General features: G+C 37.7%; 1 protein-coding gene across 3 annotated transcripts in view; it reads right to left on the reverse strand.

Annotated features, from left to right (window-relative positions):
- LOC134153237 (guanine nucleotide-binding protein subunit alpha-14) overlaps positions 1-26,687 on the reverse strand; it is an 88,334-nt gene that overhangs the window by 24,298 nt on the left and 37,349 nt on the right. For all 3 annotated transcript variants that reach the window (XM_062599243.1, XM_062599241.1, XM_062599244.1), the window contains exon 2: positions 26,462-26,646. In XM_062599243.1, coding sequence (XP_062455227.1) covers positions 26,462-26,646 — 185 coding nt within the window. The remainder of the gene's footprint in view (positions 1-26,461; positions 26,647-26,687) is intronic.

Below are 26,687 nucleotides of genomic sequence, written 5' to 3' on the forward strand. Positions count from 1 at the left end.
CCTTGGAGATTCCATGTTAAGAACATCTGGAGGAAATGGAAGCAGGATTTTTGGCCATGTTCAGTTTCTGCAGCATGCTAAAGCAACAAAAGAAGCAATTGCAGCACAGTTCCACTGATACCTGCCAGGGCACAGTGATGCCTCTCCGCAGTTGCTCATACAACTTACAATATTCACCCCTCACTCTATAAAAATGTTTTTTAACCAACTGGACATTTTCAAAGTATTTGACAATGCACACCATGTCTCAGTAATTCATATTTGTTAGTATGTGGCCCTACTTACACCACATGAACTATTTGCAGAAATGTTTCTGAAATATATTTTTTCTGAGAGTGCTTCACTAAGATTTTAACAGCTCCACCCAAGCTGAGTGTGATTACTTTCACAACAATGACAAAACTACTGAGAACAAGACTGATAAAACCATTCTTATAATATAAAAGATGGCTCCAGGTTTTCAATTTCCCTGTCTCAGCGACTAGCTTTCAATATATCCGGTGGCAAAGGGAATGCAGGTCAATAGGACCTGGGTTTTGTCTGCACTTTTTTTTTTTTAACTGACTAAGGACATAACATGAAATGCACTTCTTACTGAAACACTGCATGTTACTCTAATTTATTCAGTATGGAAGGGAAAGTGAAAGAAACAGTTAAAATGAGTTATTAGGAAAAATGCATCTTGAAGAAAAGCCTTAACTGGCAATATAGTTTATTGGATGGTTCCCCAAAAAACCCTATTTTAGTTTACAAGCCTCTTTAACATATCATCAGTCTTTAGTATTAACACTTTAGCTGTATTGCACTACCACTAGGTTGGCTCTTACAAATCCCCCCCTTTCTTTTATGAAACATCGAATCAACCATCATCATGTAGTAATGTAGAAGTGTAATTTCTAAAGAATTTTAAACACAGGAAGTACCAGATCTCTAACAATATCTCACCATCTGCTTTACCAGATTTCCAGTCCATATTTGTAGGCATAATTAATTTGGATGCTGTTGCTATCTGAACTAAAATGATCTCCAACTCTTTTGATGTTCATCCATTACTAAAGCTTGTCTTTAAGGATAATGTCCTTGGAAGTACAAGCTTTCCTATTGAGCCAAGCTGCTTAGCTGTCTAATTTCCTTGCTAAGTGAATTCCTTGGATATTATTTTATGTAGCATTGCACGGGCACACCGTGTTGTGCAACAGGTGAATGCTGCCAAACATAACATGTCCCTGCCCAAAGAGATTACAGCTGAAAGACACTTCAGACACCTCACAGCCACATGAATGTGGTGTGTCTTATACCAGCCTGCAAGGCTTCCTCCTTTTAACCCCTTCATCTCAGGTAGGAGGTTAGGGAGCTTTACTGATTTCAGAGTGCAGCACATAAGCAAGAGAAGAAAAGACTGCAAAACGCAAATGTTACTACTATTTTTATACTGCTACCACTCCCAAGCTCTGAAGATTTTAAATTTCTCATGACTTCCATTTCAGTTATCAGATACCTAGTTTAAATAATGAATAGACTCAATAGGCTTCATTTAAAAAATTACTTTCACATTTTCAGGAAAGTCATTCTCTTCAATACTCTCTACTGGAGCTTTTAAAAACTGTAGCTCTGAAAGCTTTTTCCTAGTCTCTTCCTTTCCCCTTCCCCACACCTTCTCAAGTATGAGAACGGACAAAACTCCACCATATCGATTTTGTCTTTTGAGAAGCTAAAGGAAAAGGACCAGATGCATTTCCTCATTAAGTAATGAAACTCTCAGAGGAGAGCTTCGGCTATAATACAACTTACAGCTGCACAACGGATCATTCTCTCAGCTCTCCTAATCAGCACAGGTGCTGGACATCGTTGAAATCCTGCTCCCACAATTCCTTCCCCAATCCAACCTTAATGAGAAATAATCTAGTTCATAGACTCTAGCAAACAGAAACCCACTTGCTTCACTTGATGGTGTCATATCCCCTGAGGAAAATACTACATACTAAAAAATATTGTCAATTGAGCATCAGGTTGACATATTGCTTGGAAAATCAGAGTTATTCAAAACAGTACAACAGCCCAGAAGATGCATCTTAAATGCCTGCCCATTTTATTACAGATGATTTACTGTGATAAGAGATGTAGGAAAATCTACTTTCCTCTGTCCTGAGGACTACTGGTACTTTCAAGAGATACTAAATGAATGGAGGAACCCACATTTTAGATTACGTGTTTTCATAAAATGCTGTTTGTCATCTGTTCTAAATGCTCTATATAAATTGGGACAGAATATGGGCAAGAGTGAGTGTGTTGGCCTATGTGCATGATGTGTTTACATTTAGCATACAAATTAGCCTTGTCATGGACCTTACAAACCCTAGGTAAGTGCTCCAACTGGGCTAGTTAGCTCTGTGGGAGGAACAGAAGGTCCCTCTTCTGGTACTGCAAAACTTCGCAGCAAAACGTCTATAAAACATTTCTATAAAAGAAAATACCTGACAATTTCTCATAATTTCTACATTTCCCTCCCACTCTTAGTAAACTTCACCCCTTTAATATTTTATATTAACACAAATTAAATATTGCTTATTACTATTTTACATTAACATGAATTAAATATTGCTTGTAATAGGGACAGATGTCATACTTACAAGTAGTTATTTACAAAATTATAATTACAAATACAGGACAGGATGTGAATAAGTAATTCCTTATATAGGTCTGCAAGGTAAGGACCATGGAATTTTAAGCTTTGATCTTTTTTTAGTATTCCATGAGAACTGAAGAAGAATTGCATGTTTTCTCCATGTCACTCAGTAATATATTTACAGTGTATATTATTTTATTTTTTTTCACCTAAGACTACTCTGTATTTAAAATTTGACATCTCTTTCCAGCTTCTCTTTTCTTATCCTGTTTACCCCAACTGCTTCGGGTATATAAGCCTGTTAAAACTGAATGTCTTGCATACTTTGTAAGAAGTCTGCTGGACAAATGGCTGGGTTTCACGGTTGATCATTTATTACTTACTAGTAACTCAAATTTCTTTAAAGAATGGGCAAGTGTAGTCATAATACTTTCCACCTGGAGGTGGTGGTACTAGTAGTGATATGTAAAAATCCACAACCATCTAATAAATAAGGCTGTACACAAGCTTCCATGGAAGATATCACATGCTGTTGCATCCAGAAACATCTTGGGCTGAATCTCTCCTTCCCATGATGTGAAAGACTGAACGCCAGGTGATGGGGTATTTAAGGATGGGCACTTTCTGAGCTTTTTGCTGGAGTTAGAAATATTGTTCTTAGAGGTTTTACAAATGCCACTTTTTTACAGAAAATATGCAGTGAATCCTAAAGAATCTACATCTGCCTTTTTCAGGTGACAGTATAAACAGCATAAAGAAATACTCTTTCACACTCAAAGCCATTTTACAGAAGCAGAGGAGGGAAAAAGAGACATCCCACCCACTGCTTCATTTGAGAGGAGAGCACTCACTTGAAAAACTTGAGACCTAAAGTTTAGTTTCTGCTCTGCTGGGTACTGAGCATTTCCGAATATGTGATTTTGTATTACTCCATACAGAGTGTAATCGCTCCAGCAAGAGGAGCTCTTTTGTTCGAGATTGTATCTTCTCAATATGTTGCGTTTAAGTTGTCCCTGTAATAACGTCAGGCAAACATTAAAAAGGATGAGTGCTGAAATGCTTCATGTAGCAATGCCAAAGCCAAAGTTACTGATTTTGGCCTGAATGACATTCTTACACTAAAGAAAAGGACACATTCCTTCATGTGCAAAGCGCCTGTTACATATAATAAAATGGAATAATTCATTTTTTGATGATTTTTCTTCACTGCCACCTGCTTACATGGCAATTCTCAGCAGCTCCTATTGTATGCTGGACTCCTCTACAGCACAGAGAAATGGATTTTGTAAAAGGAAATCTTGCTCACAAATTTACTAGAGGTCTTTTAAAAAGTCATCAACTACACTAAGAAGAGCGATACAGCTGATATAATATACTTGGATTTCCAAAAATCTTTCTAACAGCAAAACCCTTAAACGCTTTTAGAGACAGTAGATTATCACAGAAGGATAGGAGAGTAATTTGGGGGATTTAATTCTTACATTCTTATATATGTATTAAAATAAATTCTATTAAAAGACAGAAAATAATAGGGGAGTCTGATGGCCAGTCCTCACAGAAGAGGGTGTTCAGCAGACCATTTAATCAAATACCTGTTACTGCAATCCACAAATAATCCAGAAAAGGAAATGAACATTGAGGTAACAAAGTCTGAAAATAACATAAAATTAACTGTGACAGTCAACCTAAAGCTGACATTGAGTAAGTGCAGAAGACTGTACTACCAAGTGAACAGAAAATAAAGTGACAGCTCAGAATCAAACAAATATATATATATATATATATATATATGCCATGAGAATTCTTCATCAGTGCAACCAACAACGTCTTGATTGTGCTGTTTCAAAAGTCCTACAATACCCAGATACTGGAAAGGACCATTAGAATGAATCAGTATAATCATACTCTATTTCTCATAATCCTTCCCTAAGAGCTCACTAGTAGTCAGTGTAGCAGCTTAGGCTCTTTTGATTGCATGAACCTTGGGCTTTACTTGGCAGAACAAATTTTACAATTTTTTTGTGGGATTCTGCTAGCTCCATTTGACTGACCACTGTTCTGTGGAAAAGCAAATCGTGTATGACTGCCTCCAAAGCTAAAAAGCTGTAATGGAAACATCTAGATTACTGCCAGTTCTTTGGATTTTCTGGTGTCTGGATCAGAATTATTTTTAAGCATTCATATAAGCAATGACATTGAACAGTCATGACTGTGTGACTGGATATTAAAATTTCAAAGTAGGCTTTTGTTACACTAACATGCTTTCTCCATTAAAAACTTATGTTGTAGGGTTTTGATCTGCTCTCTCAGACCACCCAGGAGTTTATTCACAAGGAAGAAAGCCAGAAGTCTTTCAGAAGAAAATCTTGGAAATTAATAAATGTAAACAATGTCTTCTATGCGTACAGTTCCAGAAGAAGTGAATTAGAAAACATAACTCTCGCAAATTTTAAATCACCCTGCACTTGTTTGTATTCCAGCTGACAACTGTATTAGAATAGTGGTGAACATCAGAGCAAATTGTTGCAGGACCTTCTTCATTTAAGAATTCTAGCTTGCAAAAACATGTTGCAAAATTGAACTCCATAGACAAAATATGTACTTCAGATACAAGTTTCACAGACACTTGCAGTCTAAACATATCTTCTTGTATTATTTTTTTCTTCATCCCTGCATAAGTAATATCTTCAGAAAGGAAAATGGAGAGAGAAAAAATGAAATGGATCCTGCTGTGATTTCTCAGCTCAAAAAAATTCTCAGTTAATGTGGATTTATTTTTCCCTTTTGTAAGTGGGTAGTGAATGCCAAAAGAAGCTCATCTCAGGCCTCTCTCCATCATCTTTGAAAGGTCCTGGAGAACTGGAGAGGTGCCTGAGGACTGGAAGAAAGCCAGTGTCACTCCAGTCTTCAAGAAGGGCAAGAAGGCAACTATAGGTCAGTCAGCCTCACCTCCATCCCTGGAAAGCTCATTCTGGATGTCACCTCCAGATATATGGAGGAAAAGAAGGTGGTCAGGATTAGCCAGCATGGATTCACCAAGGGGAAATCTCGCTTAACAAATCTGATTGCGACTGGCTGGGTAGATGAGGGAAGAGCAGTGGACATTGTCTACCTTGACTTCAGCAAGGCTTTTGACCCTGTCTCCCATAACATCCTCCTAGAGAAGCTCAGGAAGTGTGGGTGAGATGAGTGGACAGTGAGGTGGATTGAGAACTGGCTGAAAGGCAGAGCTCAGAGGGTTGTCATCAGTGGCGTGGAGTCCAGTTGGAGGCCTGTGGCTAGTGGCATCCCCCAGGGCTCAGGACTGAGTCCAGTCCTGTTGAACATTCACATCAATGATCTGGATGAGGGCACAGAGTGCCTCCTCAGCAAGTTGGCTGATGAGACCAAGGTGGGAGGAGTGGCTGACACACCTGAGGGCTGTGCTGCCATTCAGAGAGACCTGGACAGGCTGGAGAGTTGGGTGGAGAGGAACCACATGAGGTTCAACAAGGCAGAGTCCTGCACCTTGGGAGAAATAACCCCAGGCACCAATACAAACTGGGGGCTGATCTGCTGGAGAGCAGCTCTCAGGAGAAGGACCTGGGAGTGCTGGTGGATGACAAGTTGACCATGAGCCAGCAATGTGCCCTTGTGGCCAGGAAGGCCAATGGTCTCCTGGGGTGCATTGGGAAGAGTGTTGCCAGCAGGTGGAGGGAGGTGATCCTGCCCCTCTACTCAGCCCTGGGGAGGCCTCAGCTAAGGACTGTGTCCAGTTCTGGGCTCCCCAGGACAAGAGAGACATGGAGCTACTGGACAGAGTCCAACATAGGGCTACAAAGATGATCAGAGAGCTGGAGCATCTGCCCTATGAGGAACGGCCGTGAGAGCTGGGCCTCTTCGGCCTGGGGAAGAGAAGACTGAGGGGGGATCCTACGAATGTGTACAAGTACCTGAAGGGAGGGTGTCAAGGGGATGGGGACAAACTCTTTTCAGTTGTCTAATGCAACAGGACAAGAGGCAATGGGCACAATGTAAACCACAGGAAGTTCCACCTGAACGTGAGGGGGAATTTCTTCCCTGTGAGAGTGACAAAGCACTGGCACAGGTTGCCCAGAGAGGTTGTGGAGCCTTCTTCTCTGGAGATTCAAAGTCTGCCTGGATGCAACCCTGTCTAACATGCTGTAGGTGACCCTTGTTGAGCAGGTAGGTTGGACGGGATGATCTCCAGAGGTCCCTTCCAACCTTACCGATTCTGTGATTCTATGATGAAAACACAGTTATAATCTAAAAGCTATGTATTTCATCAATATCATGAAGGGAATAATGCACAGGTAAGTTAGGAAGAAATCAGCAAACCAGTTTAAATACATATTTACATATATATATTTATATATATTTATATATACATACACACACACACACACACACACACACATATATGCATATATATATATATGCTGTTTCCACTGCCGTGAAGCCCAGTCTTTCACAAATCAGAAGCTGGACCTCAAACTGTAGTGTATTGAAAACTGATTTTTAAAGTTGGTCTCTCTTACCCGAGCCTTAAAGAAATGCTCAAGTTTCCTCCACAGCCAGGACAACTAAACATTGAAAAGCAGGCAACCCACAATAATTTGACTTCAAGAAAGTTAAAACTTTAAGAAAAATACTACATACCACTGAAATCTCCTATGTTATTTATATTTTGAATATTGTTTCACACTGCAAGTAATCCCATTGAAGACAATGAATATATTCATACAAACAGGAAGCAGGATTATCAATATAGATTTTTCTATTTCTCTCAACTACTGCTCTCTTCCTACTATTAATACTGGGAGTAAATTTATTTTTCTATACCTTCCTATACCATCATTGTGGTTTTGAAAAGAATGGAAGGTGACCATGACAAATAGAGATTGCAGTGGGGTTTTCTGTTTATTTTTACAGGAGTAGGGTGTGGGCGGGGTAGCATAGTGAGGAGTGAATGGCAGGAGTAATAGCGCTACTAGATCAACTGCTTCCAGGAGCATAATTGAGAAGGACAAAACACTAAGTAATTTTTAAAACTTAAATCTTGCACAGTGCCCTAAAACCAAGCTCTCCAATTTAAATAAAATAATTCAGTCTCAACAAATACCAACCTTAAGGATAAAAGTCTGTTAAAAAAACCTATTTCAGCTTAAGGAGAGCCAGGTATGTATTAAATGACTTTGAAGAATTGCCATGACTATCAATGATTACTGGTTTATAGTTAACTAAATATAATATAATTTATATATTCTAAATACACACACACACAGAGAAAGAGAGAGCACACCTAGAGTAAAACAAACAAACAAACAAACAAACAGCTTGATCTTTATTCTTATTTTTGGAATTACTTTCTTCTAGTTCTATACATTTAAACTCAATTTTAGATATTTTAGTAACAATCATCTTAATTGTGAAAAAGTGGATAATTAAGTTCTTTTTTTCTTTGCATGTCATCTGCTTCTATTGTAAGCCCTGTTTTGAAATACTAGTGAATAGAGAAGACTCTTCAGTGGTATAGTGATTAAATCATCAAAATGTTTCTGGTATCAAACAGGCTGTAAAATTTATCCCATACAGAAGCACTGAATCAATCAGTTTGTTTCCAAAACTAGCAAATCTCCACACGAGGAGCAATGGATGCAGATGAGGAACGCTTATGATTTTGCTCGTTTTTAAGAAGCTATGATGTAAACATTAGCAACCCCACAAATCTGCAGCTTCCTACTGCTGATTTCACATGTATGCAACTGCAGAGTCAGAAGTCACATAAATACAGTATCACAAGCTTTTCTGCTATAGGAAAGATTAAAATCAAATGTACTAAATTATAAGCAAAAATTATTAATTAACAAACTAGCTGTGCAATCAGAAGTCCTTTTTCCTTACATCATTAAAGTGCTTGCAACAGCAACTACAATCATCTCACAAAGTAGAACATTTTCTATGCCAGAATATTTTTTGTCCTCTGAGAAAATTAAATTCTATGTATACAATTGCAGAAGAAATAATAGGCATACCATTCCTAAAGAAGCTACTTCTACCCATCTCTCAACTTTCTTCTTCAAACAGGTCTCCACTAAATTCTGGGTATCTGCATTTCTCTGCCTACGAGCAGACTTCTAAAGTGAACATCAACACTAACAAGCCACATCTGAACTAGCACATTCTTTCTGATGCTTCACCCAGTGCACTGCCATGAACGACCATATCCTTCTTTTCTAGCAAATTATATTTTGTCTTCCATGGACGCTGGACGGAAACCTCTCAGAAGGTATCAGCTCTGAAATGCTTTAGTCAGTGCTTATATTCATATTTTGGCCAGTCTAGCCTGGAGTTGAGCACACCATGTAGAGAGCATTACCACAAAGTGGATTCATGGTTTTGTGCCTGCCATTCTTAAAAAACAAGACTGTGTGCCAACAGAAGCTGCAGTAATTACTACCAGGAGAGTCCAGACTAGCTATTCTCTGAAGACATAAGACACCTGACTAATCACTATCTTACTGCAATGTGAACAGTATCTAACCAACTCATTCTGCTACTCAACTTTCTGAGCTTCCTCTTCCCCCCACGAAGTTGTTCCACACAAAGAAAACTCCCTCCTTTAGCAAATTGCAGTTTCATACTCAAAAGCTGACTAAAGACAAGCGAAAATTAATGATGAAAGCAAGGTCCCTTACAGTAAGAGAAGCTAACCAGTGTTTAACTCTGTGCTGCTCATGAATTGCCATTTTTATTCCTTCTAAGCGTATCCCACTCCAAAGGCAGATGATCATTAGTACAAAGCATTAGCACTTTCTCGTCTAGCAGCCATCTTATAAAATTCAAAATAGTTTAGCTTTCCTGTTGTAACACTTTGAAAATAACAAGTGCAGACATGTGTTTACAGTTGCTTTTGGCATGAAATTTATTTCTCTGGTATGTAGGCAAGCCCCAAACCATATCAGATAAGAGAATGGATGAATGGATTTCACCTGAAGTAAGGAAGAGACCTTGACCCTCAGAAGCTTGGGTACTCTTTTAATCAACCAAAAATGCGCAATAATGATTGCCAACAATCATCTGACAGCTCTAAATACCATTGCCCTACAATATCCTTCACAAATTCTCAAAATATTGTTTGCTTTTCACATGCTTTTGTTTTGACAAGTATTTGTTTCTAATTCCCCACAGAAGAGGACATTTTGTTTGAGTCTGATTCAATAATATATTCTACAATTACAAATAGTGTGTTTGCAACACATACTTAACAAAGATTACTTCAATGACTCAAGCATCTCAGCCTACCTAAGAGGTGAAAGTTTTGCCAAACATTTTAAGTGTTTTACAAAGGGGATCCAAAAGACCAAGACAAACAGCTTACTGTTGCATACCAGCAGTTTGCCTCACAACAGAAACTACAGCCATCCTGCTGCTACCTGTATCTTCTGTGCCACAGATGCTGATACTTATCTAATCTCTCCAGATTTATAGTGACTCAGTACCATACTTTTTCTTGATCTCTCTTATGCCCACACTCCATCCTGTTCTTAGACCTTTGGCTTTTTCTCCCACTAAGTCCCCCACAAGCTTAGAAAGAGCTCCCTCTGAGCCCCCAGAAATCAATCTCATCATTTTTTCCCCCCATATCTCAAACAAACCTTTCTTTGCCATGATATCTGAGAAAACTTTACAAGGCTACCATGTCAGTAGGGACTGAGGGCCACTGTTTCACATATTGACCAACATTTTCTATTATACACATTAATATTTTACTTAGTCTGATTTTAAACTATCTGGGCCTCATCCATTTGTCTAAATGAGCTTTATTATAAGGCTGAATCTAATAGGATCTTAGTTCACAAACAGAAATGGTAAATGCTAGCACCACTAACTGCTCTTGTGGTTGTTAACAACCAACATCATCAACAGCCGAACTTTAAGTTATACACTAGCCGAAATGTAACAAAAAAACTTAGTAAAAACCCTCAATCTCCATTGAGCCAAATTTATATAATGATGTTACCATGTAACTGACCGCTAAAATTAAATTACTCAAAGAGAGTAACATGTAAATACAAATCAATTTCTGCATGATACTTAAGAGTACTAGCTAATTCCCAGAACCCTGGTGGATATTTGTGCTAAAAGCAAGCTTAATAAGTTTACCTGTTCTCAAGAGCCGTTCCCTCAAGCATTACCCTATGCTTAATCGATTAACATAGGTAGGAAAAATATCTGTTGTTGAGCAATAATATGTATCAATTAAGAGCAGAACTTTGAGATCCTAATTCTGCCAAGAAGTGAGTATTCTCAACATTCTTAGGAGTCAAAAATAGCGGTATGTTACTTAAAACTTACCCAGACTGCCTAGCATCTAGACTCAAGAGCAATGGGAATGAGTGCTCAGCATCAAATTCAAGCTTATTCTCTAACAATTTTTCTCTCCCTCCCTGAAGCTGCTAAAATCACTGCTGAACAGACTCCTCAGAATCATAGAATCAGTAAGGTTGGAAGGGACCTCTGGAGATCATCTAGTCCAACCTACCTGCTCAGCAGGGTCACTACAGCATGTTAGACAGGGTTGCATCCAGGCGGGCCTTGAAGATCTCCAGAGGAGACTCTACAACCTCTCTGGGTAACCCGTGCCAGTGCTTTGTCACTCTCACAGGGAAGAAATTCCCCCTCACGTTCAGGTGGAACTTCCTGTGGTTTACATTGTGCCCATTGCCTCTTGTCCTGTTGCATTAGACAACTGAAAAGAGTTTGTCCCCATCCCCTTGACACCCTCCCTTCAGGTACTTGTACACATTCGTAGGATCCCCCCTCAGTCTTCTCTTCCCCAGGCCGAAGAGGCCCAGCTCTCACGGCCGTTCCTCATAGGGCAGATGCTCCAGCTCTCTGATCATCTTTGTAGCCCTATGTGGACTCTGTCCAGTAGCTCCATGTCTCTCTTGTCCTGGGGAGCCCAGAACTGGACACAATATTGAAGATGAGGGCTCCCAGGGCTGAGTAGAGGGGCAGGATCACCTCCCTCCTTGCAGTCATCCTTCAGTCCACATACTTTTGTAAGAGAGGACCAAAAGGATTCCACAGGCTTTCTCTTCTGTTGGGCTGCTGCATGAGACTGAACATGATCAATAAGCTAATCTTGCTTCTTACCTCCTCTACAAGTCTGAAAGATTCTTCACTTTGCTATTTAGCAACTCTTTACTTGTGACGCTCTAAGATATATTATGTAGCCAAATATGCAAACAGAAGAACTGTAACTGGGGATGTCTAAGAGAATTTTCTTAAAAGCATACTCCTCACCCAAAGTAAAATGATAATGTGAATGCATGTTTTCTGCATTCTAAGAATGCCTAAATAGCTACGTGGTAACTACAGATAACTCAGATAACTACATGGTAAACTCATTTTCTCGAAAAAATAGTCTTAGGAGGACTTTCAAAATCTGTTCTCCTTTAGGAAAGCAGATCTTAAAGAGGGATCTTAAAGAACACATAGGAAAGAACTCAGCTTAAGTATATTAACTAAGTCACTGATCTAAACTTGCTTTAATATAGCAGAATTATGCCAAATTGTCTGTAATGGGGATGACAAAGATTCTAAAACAGCTTTACTCAAATGTTTGCCTATTTTTAGCCACATTTTCTTACATAATACAGGCTGATAACAATGTCTGTAAACACAGCAATAAGAAAACAAACTCACAAATAGAAATGGGAATGGGAGTCACACAGAGTTTGAACAAGGTAGAAATCCTTGAGGAAAAATACATGTTCATATAATGGAATATTTCATCTTGATATAAATGTGCAAGAAAATGAAATTAGGTTTGCATGGATACTGCAATCTCAGATGCACTAGTAGAGTTTCATACACTCGCAGAATTATAGAATGGTTGAAGCTGTAAGGGACCTTTGGAGGTCATCCAGTCCACCCACCCTGCTCAAGCAGGGTCACCTAGAGCATGTTGCACAGGGATCACATCCAGGAGGGTTTTGAGTGTCCCCAGAGGAGACTCCAAAACCTCTCTCGGCAACTCTTTCCAGTGTTCTAGAGAAGCTTTTCCTCATATTCAGATGGAACTTCCTGTGTTTCAGTTTATGCCCACTGCCTCTTCCTTAGTTCTAATAGAAATAAACAAAATATTTCATACTAAATACACCTTTGATGAAAATTATCAACTCCTACAATGTAGTAAATATAGTAAATTAGTCTTCTAAAACTGAATTTTAGTTATTAAAAACCTCTACTTCAACCAAATTTTTAATTTTTATACACAAAGAACGACCACATTTAAACGGACAATATATTTTTCAACATTTCTATTCTTTGGCTTCTTTTCATACTTCCATTCTGTTTCGACAACTAAGCAAGGTTGCACATGATACAAAAAGTAAGAAAGTCATAAAACAAGAAGATGACACTTCCCTGACAGCAATTGTTTGGCTACGGCATGCAAGCAAACAGCATATGCTCCAACATGGCCAAATGAAAATGGCCATGAATATAGGGAGAACGGCAGGGGAAGCATGAGAGAGAAGTTTACTCCAGGGAGCAGCAGTTCAAACAAACTTGGAAATCACATCATGTGAACAACTGGGCACAAGTTTCCAATCCAACACTGAGGTTACAAAGGCTAACCACAACTCTTGGACGTTAAATCAAAGAGCATCAGAGCGGAAGTAGCAGAGAACATTATTAGCTCTTGTTCAATATGGATGCCACTGCTCCAGGAACTCCGCACTCATTCTGGAATCAAGAAGCTTTGGACAATACTGGATCAGTCCAAAGTCCCTTCTATCTCAGTGTTCAGCAGTGCCCAATGGGACGTCTAGGGAAGAGTACATGCATATACAATGCTTCTGTGAGTATACACAATACTCTTATCTTCCCAGTCTCCAACCATTTCCAGTTCAGTGACTACGTGATCTATATGTGCTTTTTTTATGTACTTAATAACCCTCATGTGATTTCTTTTCCATGAACTCTGCTGCTTGACCTCCTGAACCCATATGAACTACCTTTTGCAACATCCTGCAGCAAGTGTAAAGCTTGACAAATGTTCTGTGAAAAACCACTACCTTTTGAGACCTCCTCTTCAGTTTCATTTGCTGCCCTACAGTTCTTGATATTAAAGAAATAAAGACCAGTTCAACCTCTTTTCACTTTCTCTATGCTACTCATGGTTTTGCAGACTTCTACTATAACCCTCCCAGCTGTTTCTCTTCCAGACTGAAGTCACCTCCTGAGTGACTTCCTTTGATAAACTATTTGATACTTTTGTTCATCCTCAGCACCTTCTTTTCCAAGCCTACTATTGTTTTTTAGAGACTGGCAGCCAGAGCAGCACACCATTTCAAAGGCAAGCTGAGAGATCTCCATTTCCTTCCTAAAAATCTTATTTTCACTGAAATTGACTGAATGCTGAACTGACATTTTCACAGAATATTAACACTCCAAAAACACTCCAAAATATCACTCCTAGCAAAAGTCAGAGCCCATCATTTTGTGAGGTTTGGATTTTTCTCCTGATATACCTCTTTTATTTAATTTTTACTTTACCTCTCTTTATACTGAATTTCATCTGCCATTTTACTACCCACTCAATGGGCCTTCAGTGAATTGTTTATTTTCTACCCTCATCTTCTTTCTCCCCATTACCCAATAACTTGGAGAGCACTTACAGAAAAGCTGCAAGAGTGGTGAAATGCAGACAACTTTAGCCTAGAAAAGGGACACTGCTGCCATTAGGCTGATGGAGGCAGCAAAAAGGGCTGACCTCCACTCCACTGTAACTATACTTCTTTTCACATAGAACTGCTAAGCAGGGAAGGGTAGAGATGACAAATGTCTATTTGCTTATTTTCATTATTGTCTGCTACTTGTATGTTATTCCTCTGCTACCATGGAATGTTGCTGAAGATAAAGGATGGAATTGAGCTTTCATGATGTTCTGAATTTGCCACGAAGAGGAAATAAATTAGGGATACAGAAGTCTTAAACTGGCATTGCACACTGATGTGAGAAAGTCAGGGCCACAGAGGAAGATTACAGTTAAGTTCGTCATGGTGCTATAAGGGTGAGTAGCCCTTTTCCAAAGGGTGGCCCTTACTCACTCTGAGGCTGCTGAGCAAGAGGCATGCATTCCCCTGCCATACCCTGGCCTTGTTAAACCCTCCCTACTGTTCCACCTTGTACAGGAGATCTGGGCAGCAGGCAACACAGATGATTCCAGGGTAGGGAGTAGTGATGAAAAATAGGGTATTTCTCATGAATAAAGTAACCGCTATCAGCATCCTACCTTGACATCATCCACCAACCCATTTAAAGGATCCATGAGACAAAAGCCAGTTGGGGAAGTGGAAAGGAGCTCCAAGAAAACAAGGAGTATGGAGATCATTGTCACATGGGAATGCTCCTTGCTCTCTCAACCAAAGCGGAGAGCGGAGGGATGAGAACGAAGAGTTTCTTAGCTGCTTTATGCCCATCCAAGCCAGGTATCATGTCATACAAAGCGCTGGAGAAATGCCGCACCTTGCTCAGTCATTCTGTCTCCCTTGAATTTTACCCTGTGCTGTGGAGAAGCTAGGAACTGACTCTGATTAAAGGACTGGGAAACATACCCTGCATATGCCGTCACGAGAAAACTCGAACTATTAAAGGATCAAAAAGAATACGCACAAGCAACTCAATCTTTCTCAGTGTAGAACAGAAAGTAACAGATGACTCTTCCAGATAACCGGCAAATATATAAAAATATCCAAATGCCAGAATTGGAAGCTAGGCACAGAACAGAACAAGGTGCCTTTTCCATCCACTGTTTTGAGAGATTCAAGACAATAGTATATTTTACTAAGAATTGAAATGAACTTACTATTATTGTGATTTTTATTTTATTTTATTTTGAATTAGAGCGTAATTTCCATAAAAACAGCCAACCTGGAATATTTATTCCAGCAAGAAAGTCCTTTAAGAAATGCCGTCTCTTGGAATTTAACATGTTACGTTCCATGTTTTAATTTAATTTAATTTGTTCCTAGCATGAACACATGGCAGAAGTCAGCAAAACAGAGTAATTACAAGCATATATACGGCATCAAAAGGAAAAGAAGATATTCAGGAGTTTAATAAAGGATAACTATGAATAAAATATTCATTTCTATATTATTAAGTTTTATTTACTTTTATAATTCCTGCTCCTCTTTCTAGTTCAATCCTTCTTCTTTGTTCTCTTTGGATTTCTTACACTTCTGTTTTAAGTTTCCTTGACTGCTTTCTGATCGGTTTTGCTTCCTTTATCCCATTTCTTTCTGTGCAAAATAGAATTTCGCATTCTGTACAAAAATGCTTTAAGATTCCCTGAGGTGACAGGGATTATTCTTGAAAATTTCTTAGTTTTTCTTCTTTGATTTAGGGAATAGAAGAAACAGCAAAGTTTTTTCTGTCTAGTCATTCCACTATAATAAAACTTTTCTACTACTAAAGCAGAAATGTATTTATCCCTTTCACAACACACTTGTTAGTTCATTTACTACATTAAATAATATTCCCATTACTAAAAAAAAACCCATAAACATGTGGTAATGGAATGAAAACCCCTATTGGTAAGAATGCTAATGACAAGAAATATAAATATTTCATCACACTTGCAGGTTATATTTTTTGAAAGAAGCATTAGCATATGAAAGTCCAAATTCCGATTTTCTTCTTGATTGACTTCCTACAGTCTATAATTAGAACATTTCAGGTAGAGATACATCTGAGTCCGAACTGATTAATGATAGTTTCAAATCAACTAACCAACTGTGTGTCAATGCAAAACACAGATAATGTAAAAATCTTCTTCTCCCAATACATAAATTGGACATAAAAAGATCAAGGAATGCTGTTCTGAAGTTTGGATAAGTATCTATTAAATAATTGATATATATGTACTTCATAAGGTGGAGAATATTTTTAATGCACTCTAAACATGTTTAAAATGTAAGATATGGTTAAAATCTTCAGATTGCACAACCCAGGCAAAATCAGTTAAAAATAAAATGTATCACTGCAATAGCAACAAATCAAATCAAAGCCTGGAAACAGCCATTAATTACTTCTATTGCTACAGATACTATGACTGTACTGCCTGCATACAAGCTACACAACCCTATGCTGAGGTTAGACTAACTAAACCAAATTCAGTTGTATACATACATCAAAATATTCTAGGATTTTAAGTTTCTACTATTAAAATGTTTACTTTCATTTTAGTCTCAGGACAAAGAGAGCTTTATGGCTTTGATTAATCTCTGTAGCTGTTTTAAGCAAACTGGCAATCATAAGCAAGGTCTACAGTCCACAAACACTGCCATTATTGTGGCTGCTCTCAGCACCCAGGTTCTCTAAAATAATTAGGCACTTAATCTCTCATGACCGAGTGCAAGTTACGAATATAGTTATCAAAGCAGTCATTTCCACAAGTCTCAAATCTCATCAGGTTGGCTGGTGTTGATCCAGGGATACTGTCTTCCTTACTAAGCCACAGCAGAGTCTTAGGATTTGCACTATCAGAAGGATGTCCAGATTGTACTTTAACCAGCACATTGGTACTGCCTAAGCTCATGAACCACTTTCACCCTCCAGAGCTGTCTGACCATGCCACTATCCAATAAAAAGAGGCAGACAAGAATTCTGGGAGGTCAGGTCTGCAAATACCAGAAGGGTCTCTCGGGTCTCCACTGACAGGAATGCTCCAGAGCATTTTGGACTACCTGTTTTTTAGATTATCTCCTCCTACACTACTCACAGGCCCCCCCCACACACACACACTCCACCACCTTTCAGGTAGAGCTAGAACCCTCCTCTTTTCCTGAATATTGTCTCTTATCCTGTTATCCATTTGTCTGTTATCTTACTTTATTCCCAGAGATTGCCTTTTGTTCATGTTAGCACATGTGGTTTAAACGCACAACGAAAGTGCTGAAATACTCAAATGCTTGTGTGTAAATGCAAGACTTGATAAGAAATTCAGCCTGTACACAAGGCAGAAAGCTCACAAACTATGTCAGAAATTTTCCCTGTGGGAACATGGACAGACCAACACTGCCAAGTGTGTAACAACCACTGTCACTGCTGTAATGCTCTTCATCTTTCTTTAGGTAATTATGCCAAAATGTCATTATTAGCTTGTGTTACTGCAGCTCCTCTCAGAAGGGCTTTGGCAATGCACACACCTTTTAGACAATTTTTAAGTGCTGGCTTTTACTCTGTTTATATAATCAAATTGTCACACTGTATTCAACTGAACAATCCCTAGTATTACAGACACCATCTTTTCAGTTTCCTCTGACTTGCACAGCTAGAGTTCCATTTTCAAAGTGTGTCTGCAAATTCCCATAACTTTTCACAAGAGGTTTTTGCCAACATTTTCAGAAAGTGTACTTTGGAAAAATTCTTAAAAGAAATACTAGAAATCTCAAAATTTCAGAACATGTCTAGAACTTTAGGCATCTGAATATGAACTGCAGATGCAGGAATAATCAGAATTTAAGTGAAAGTGATTTTCAAAAGCGGTAGAGAAACTTAATCTCAAGAATTTTTTGAATCTGTAAGATTCAAAAACCAATTCTAATTACCAAATAAAAATGACTTGTCTTTAACATTTTTGTATAGAACTTTGTTTTACCAAACCTTTCACAGGGGTATGCTAGAGAAACCAAATCTGACTTGAAGTCATTCCCTGTGAATTCATCGATTCCTTAAATCCCACAAATAGCTGCACATGTTATTATAGCTTTCTACATCTTCATCCTTTTGCTTTCTAATGTCAATTCCCTACAGATTATCTATATTTATTCCGTTCCTGCTTTGAAATTTTTTATAAACTGTAACCTTCTGGCAGATTAGTGAACTATAAGATATACTGTGGGTTTTTTTTCTAAGAATTAGGATTTTTCAAACTGTACACAAACGTTTATTGTTCAGCAAGAATTCAAGATTTATGCCTGCTATTATAAATCTACCAAGTATGCTATATATGCTATACTATTACAGATTTTCAATAAGAAATTAAGGTGATTAGAAACAAGTGACAGAAGAGAGCTCTGCCATTTTAAAGGGCACTGATCTTTGGTCCAGGCTTCCCTCTCTTGCAAACTGTCAATCTGCACACCCCTGGCTTGCTTTCCCTCTGCTACCACTCCCAGCCTTCTTGTTCTCAGGAAAGCCAAATTCGCAATGAACACCACCATCCACAACTATATCAAGTGGGGAAAACAATGATTGCATATACAAATTTTCTGGTCTTATTTTACTGTACTTTTGTTGCTCTATAGGTCAGTAAATAAAAACTGTTTTAAATGTCAAGGAATCCAAATCTGTTTTATGCAAGCAAATACAATCTTGATGGGCTTTTTAATTGACAGCTACAGAGCACACCACCTAATCAGTCGTTCAACCCTCAGAAACAGCTAAAACAATGTCCTCTTGTCCAGAAAAAAAGACTCTGTCTCACTTCACTAGCAGAGCCTCCGACTGCATGTTGGCAGCGCAGCCTCTAGGCGGGTGCAAGCTTCCTTGATGCCTCTAAATTAATCTCCTAGGCAAACACTCAGGCTGTGGAAGCAAGCTCACAGGAAAAAACCATTGATCACACGCAAAGAGAAATTAAGTCAAATAGTAGTATTTTCTGTCCTAAAAAGCACTGCTTATCTTTCCTTTGAAAAAGTGCAGATATATGGGCTTGCTGACCAGCATTGTTACAAGGGTCTATAGAACCAGGTTATTCAAAGAAAGAAAATCCAAATTAAATTCGTGAGAAGATCTACACACGTCATTTTTCAATAAATGTAAAGAAAAAGCAGGGTAAAAAAATGGCATCATGCTGTTTTCTAGGAAACAGACACTAAAAGCACTTCTTCACTGTGACAAATTTATTCCAAAGAATCATTTTGTCAGTAGATCATAAATCCATAAAATATGTCACAGATTTTAACATTAAGGAAAGAGTAGGCCTAGAGGATTTTTCTAATTACCTCTCTTTCTAAAGTGGCTTCTTCATTTTTAACATGACAGCAGATACTGATTTAAATGATTTTGGCTGAGCTGCTACTAACTGGTCTTTTCATCTGCCATTAACTTATTTGTGTTTTTGTTCACCAAAATATTTAACTGCAACAGCATAGAAATTTGCCAAATTTCCCATATAAAAATACACATTAAGCTTTCCATCAAAAATTCCTTAGATTTTTCCATTGAAAGGAGTTAGTGTCATATTACAGTAAATATAAAATCAATGTCTTTCTTATTAGAATGAACGTTTCTCAACTGCATCTACGTACTCATTTGTTTGTTAACATAAGTAAAGTACGCTAGTAAGTCTGTGCAATGAAACTTCATTAACTGAAAAAAGTTGTCAGCAAAAACAGTCTCACAGTCTTTGACACAGAAAACATATCTTTAACACAGCCAGTTCTGTGCACATATCAAAAGCTTCCAGCTGTGACACATGTTGATCTTCCTCTTAGGACTGATCCAGTCACTGTATCTTGATGGCAAATCAGAAAAGGCAGAACTCTACATTGTTTTTTTTAAAAAAACAATTAGCTTCCAAAAGCTTTTGACAAATCCTACAAAAGTGACAATTTATAGTTGCTCTAATTTTTTTTCTCATCCTTCTGACCAAAGGCTCTGAGAGATGAACTCCAGTTAATTTTATTGTGACAGTTATAGATCTAAATTTGTCAGACTGAACTCCTGTGCCAGAGACAAAGGCACGCATTTCCCATGCTGACTGTCAAACAGAAGCAGCCACTTCTGACGGAGGAGGAGGGTGAGATAACATACTCAGCCACAGTAGTCTTTGTTCAGTGACCTCATTTCGGTTTCTAAAATGAAGTTTTACCATCTTTCATCTCTCTAGCCCACAGCACAAAGAATAAGGAAACGGGACTGCTGCATCATGTGCACTCTTAACAGATTTGTTTACTAAGCTTCACTTCGTTTCATTTGCCAATAAATGATGCCTTTGCAGATGCAAAGAAGGCAATGGAATTAGTCCATTGTTAAAAAGGAAAAAGTACAGGGAGCAGAAAGGGTGTTTGGTCTGCAGAACATTAAAGTCTACTCTAAAAAGCCAAAAACAGTTAACCATTTGTACGTATCTTTCTAGTATTTGCCTGTATATGTAGTCTTTGATTTTGAAACACAAAACTGATGTCTGAAGCATTCACTTGCTAGCTCTACATCATGGATTGTTTTATTATAATTGCAATCCTCCCTTTTTACTATCAGATCACTTTTTGTATGTCTTGCTTATGCCAATATGATTTATATCAGTGTAAAGGGAGAAAAAAACTTAGTGCAATGAATTAACTACTGATTCATGGACTGCTACCTAGTTTTTCATAATTCAGATTTCTGCCTAGTTACTTATGTGTAAGTTATGCTAACAGTGCACAGGAATAATAACTATAAAATTATAACATTTTATGTGAAAAAAATATGTCAGAAGAGAAAGTCTCAATGAATTTTGAAAGATACAGATTTGGCACCTTTTGCAAAAATTGTAACAAATCATCAATATTGAGAAGTGCCCCATTTTAGCAGAAGAGGCTGGAACTCTAAAGCTTAGACTAAATTAATTTAGATTGGATCAATGTTTCCTAAGAACTCGAGCAGATTGTGAAATGTTCAGTAGTTCTACTGTTGTAGCACTTCTGGCTAAAATTTCAGATTTATGAAAATACAGGCCAACTATGGGCTAGAGAAATTTTAATGTTTCTCACCCTGAAGCTGGTATCTGTCAGCTTTGCTCTTCTGAAAAACAAAAGCATTTAAAACACGTGTGCACTTATTAGTATTTCTAGATGAAATATATTCCCTCTACAAAAGGGATTACATAACTACATTAAAGACTAGGACCTCAGAAATTCAGAATCAATGTTAAAGAAAATGCAAACATATTTAGATGACAGAAAGTCAGCAATGCAAACAATGATGCAAACAACTTCTCCTGTATATTGAGAGAATATGTAAATAAAATAGATTCCAGTATTCTCCTCATCAATAAGACACCATGCTAGAGAAACTCAGAAGTTTTTAAAGTAAGAGGAAGCCATGGCCCATATTTACAGACATGTAGAACACTCCCATAGGTCTCCCTACAGACAGTAATGCCGATTACTAATTATTATTAACACACATTAGTGCTATGATTTAAACCGGAATGGGAGCTCCACCATTCACGGGAGCTGTATTACTTGAAAACAGTTCCATTAGTGGTCTGGCAAACACAATAAAGCACACTGAAGTCTTTAGAGTGTAAAAAAAAAAATCCCTAAAAAAATATCCCACATTCTCTTATGCCAACAAATATGCATACAATCTACAACCAAACACATGCACACTACATGTGTCAAGAGGGAAGGGAAGGTGATGGTCTGAGAAAAGTTTCTTCTCAACTTCCAAGTGGTAAGCTGTTAATTCACTATTAATATGACTTATATTTGTTCATGTAAAACAGCACACAACTTTAATCCCCCAAAGCAGATACTTGGGTCTCATTCTCTAGAATTTCTGTCTCAAAAAATAACTTCTTTATCTTCTTCCCCTTCCACAGAAAGATGTATCTAATCAAAATACAAAACAAAGTGCTATGTGGGTAACAGGACTAGCGAGACCTGGGGGATGAATTAACTGCCTACAAGCAAACACCTTCTGCCATTCTTCACAACACGGTATTGGAGGTCCGGCAGAATGAAGGCTAACAGAAAATACATAAAATCTAAGACAAGCCTATGCCTTTCCAGGGAGCAAGCTGAAGATCAGATATTGTACACCCAGGCAGCTGCACATATGACACTACATGTTCCTATGTGGGCAGCTAAATCACTCCTTGGTTTCTCAGGGTTATATTTTGTGACTAACTGAACCCCCATTCCTATAGCAGGTACTTTGAAAGGAGCCACTCCTCTGTTGATTCTCTGCTTTTACCTCAATTGCAGTACTTAAAGAAGCTGTCTCCTTTACCTATCTTTACCTAGCTGGCAGCACTAAACTTGGTGAAGCTGAGAAATTTCTTTTCTTCTTTTTCACTTCAACCTCTTTGTTGAATTCAACTGAAATTAGATAGAAGATTCAAAAGACAAATACAAATATCCTGGCCACACAAGTGTCATTTCCTTGGGAAAGCAAGTTGAAACTTCTGTTTAGGAACACCTAGATCCAGGTTTTGTGCTTTGGCCCAAGATTTAGCATGTCTATTATGAACAAGCATGCAAAGTGTTTTGGAATGTTTTGAATTAATGTCTCTATAAATAAAACTGCTAAAAATACATTAAGATTGCTGATAAATCCCAGTCCTTTCACACCGGCATTAATGCTAGCACAATGAAAATGAGTTACCAAAGTAGTGCATCTTTAAAGTTAAATTTGACTGTAATAAAAGAATACTCTTAAGAGCATTAAGTAGGTCACTGTCAGATCACTCTTAACATGAAGTAACTGCCATGAATAATGGTTTCTCTACTAAAGTTTAAAACTTGCAGACAGGAAAGAATTATATTTTGCCATTTTCCACATCATCAACTGCATCCATCCAAAGAATCAACCAGTAATTATTCTTAACTGTGTTTTCCATTTGTCCCAGTTTCAGGGGTTCCTTCAGTAATTTCCAAGTCACATCATACTGTCCCTGGCCTTTTGCACTGCACTCTTTTTGAGGTAGGCAAATTACCTGTCCTGAAAAATTCATTTTTGGCAGTGTAGTACTTCTTTTGGTCAGACTGTTGTTAATATTGCTAAAGACTAACAGTCATACATATGAGGGAAAATTTTTAAGATGTAAAGATAGTTCACTACTTATGAAAAACAAGAAATTTTTTGAAGATCCAATGCGATGATTTCTTTCTAAAGTTCTCTCTCTCTCTTTTTTTTTTAATACAAAATTCTGTCTTCTCCTTAGGAAAAAAAATAATCATTGTTCCTATTGCCACAAAGATCTGTTTTTAATTGCAATCATACATACTGTCATCTTACTAGAGTATTTTAAAAAGCAAACCAACCCACAACAACAGGACTGGATTACTATCCCATGACCCTCATGCTAAAGACCAAAAAGGTCTTCCCAGTAGCCTACGTGTCTGTGTGTATACATATATATATATATATATATATATTTATATGTGTGTGTGTGTATATATACACACACACACATATTTTTTATATATATATATATATACACACATATTTTTTATATATATATATTTATATATTTTTTATAGATATTTTTATATATATATATATTTAATGCAGGTAAGTTGAAACTTCTAATGTCGTAAGTGGAGAAGCGTAGTAGAGTGATTTACATAGGATGTAAGATAGGTATTAGCTCAGAAATTGAGGGAAAAGTTTTGGTGAACTAGTATTCTAAAACACATCCAGTGTAGTCAAGGCTTAAACAACTTGTTTCTCTTACAAACTTGTGACACAGAAAATTGTGACTGACTGATTTAAGAAACTCAGAAATACTTTTAAAGCAGCCTTTGAAGACTGACGTATTTTCACAAATGGAATGTTATAACTTTGCTTCCTGTAGCACCACCCAATCTTTTCTTCTTTCTCTTTTAAGATTTATTTTTTTAAAACCTTCTCTTTGACTGTAAGTTGATGAAAAAATTTGGGGGCAAGTGAAAAGGAACTTTTACTACTGAGACAATCAGCACAGAACAATTCGTTTTCTGCTACAAAAAACACTAAATAAAGAGATATTCAGCTGCCACAGAATTTCAGGGCCCAGAAAGAAAACTTGAACCAGCCAAGGAACAAACTGGATAGAAGAAAAGCAGAAAAAGTATTAAAAGGGCCAGAGGGAATGGAATACTTCAAGGAAAAGAAGGGCTGTCAGGGTGAAGATGGACATACAGAAGCACAAAGTAGCACACTGGACACTGGTGTGATTATTGGACACACTGCTACAATACAATTATATTTAAAAACACCCTGGTGTTTACCACTGTTATTGTCAACTGTTTAGCATTTCCTAGTTTGCAGTTCTTTAATGAAAGGCAGTTATGCAACTGATAACACCTAACATTCTATCCATCATCTAAATGAAGGATTAAAGTACAGCTGTCTCCTACAGAGTGACTGAAACTACATGTTTATTATCATGTTGTGTCTCAAGAGCTTCTTGATGTACAAACAGATTGATTTTGTTTACTAACTGTCACCAAAGCTGTGCTTGCCAAACTGGGTTCTTTTCACTTAGTACTGTTACGTTTAATAAGGAAGCACCAGACCAAATTCTGCATTCCTCCAACAACTGTGCAAATAACATTATAATCTTCCAAATCTGAAGACACTACTATCATCAAGAATACAGTATGGTGAGAACATGTGTTAAGGGCTGATAAGATGGAAAGAATCCAGCTCAACTCTGAGAGCCTAGAATGAGAAAAATTTGGCTACTGAATAAGTCTTTATATTTTGTTCTTAATGAGAAGAAGGAAAAAAAATAAAATCCAGTTCTCAATAAGAGACCATGAAAATGCATTTCTGCAAATACATTCTGATTATCATCATTTTTCATGATAATACACACGTATGAATTAGGATGTCAAATAAATAAAAAAGAAAGAAGCATATTCTGTTGATATTTTCCATTTCTGTAAGCACTTTCTTCCCAAGGAGCTAATGTTTTTACAAGGAACAACTTACTAACTTTCAGAATATTCTTCCTATGTAGGAATGAATTATCTGAACACTCTGGTTCTCTCAAATCCAAAATTTGTTTTGCTGGCACTATGTTCTTTGTATGATAAAAAAAGAAAAAGGAAAAAGAAAAGGATTTACAACCCTTTATTTTATCCAAGAAATTATCTTCTATCCCTCTTTTCTCCATCCCAAAGGAGACTACACTACATAAAACAATTTAAATAATCAGATAAGCCTAATCACAACTTTTTTTAATATTCTCCATGGGCGATGCTACTTTTTGACAAAAAGCAGGTTACCAGCTATGTTTTCCACATACTAAAAAACCCATAAATCCTATAAACTTCCGCCTTGGCATTGCCTACACACAATCCTACCTATAGCAACACCAAATCTTAGCTAACCGCAACTCCTGTATGAGTTAAACGAACACCCCAGTGATTTGCTTTACATGTTCTGGGCAACACTTGAACAAAAAAACCCACTTTTTAGAACATGAGAAGCCTTAAAAACCAGGCTGCACTCCCACCACCACCACCACCAAAAAAAAAACCAGAGAGGATGTAATTGATTTAACCTAAGCAGAAAAAAAACTTTGTGCAATCCTAACCAAAAAATGTAATTGTATGACATATACATTCAAACCAAAAAGGGTTAGAGAAGACATTCTACATTTTCAGGTTAGTAAGTGCCCAAAGGTTGCTATCAAAACAAACTATAAAAGGGCTCTAAGGGGTTTCTTTGTATGTATAGTGCATCCAACAGATCAGACAGCTTCCTGTAAGACTTCTGAAGATCTTCATTCTTGAGCTCTACTGACAAACCAGGTTCTGTGCATATTACTGTCACAAACAGGCTAAAATTTAGATTTAAAAAAAAATTACTGATGAGCAACTTTGAAATTTGTTTCCTTATGCACCCCCACCTCCATCCTCCCTATCCCTGCACAGAGCCCTATTTTCAACAGATGCCTCCTCGTGTTCCAGAAAATCAGACTGTGGTGCAGGGAAATCCTTGCAGGACATGTGGATTTCTAAGGTTCTGCTTGTAGAAACTTAAGACTCAGACCACTTGTGTACACAAACTGAAATTTCACACACTTAAACTAGTACTTTCTTCATTCTTTCTTACCCCATTCTCTTCTGATGTGTACTGTATTTTCAGAGTCTCCATGGCTCTGATCATAGCTTGCATAGCAGTAAATACATTTTGGTAAACGAGTTTTGTGAAGCCTTTCCTGTCTTCTTCTGTGTAACCTGATCCATGAATAATCCTCATTTGTTTGATGAAAGTACTCTTTCCACTTTCTCCTGTGCCTGTACATGGGAGAAAAAAAGAGAGGGGACAACGAATATGA

This window comes from Rhea pennata, chromosome Z (assembly GCF_028389875.1).
Source record: "Rhea pennata isolate bPtePen1 chromosome Z, bPtePen1.pri, whole genome shotgun sequence".
Taxonomy (NCBI): domain Eukaryota; kingdom Metazoa; phylum Chordata; class Aves; order Rheiformes; family Rheidae; genus Rhea; species Rhea pennata.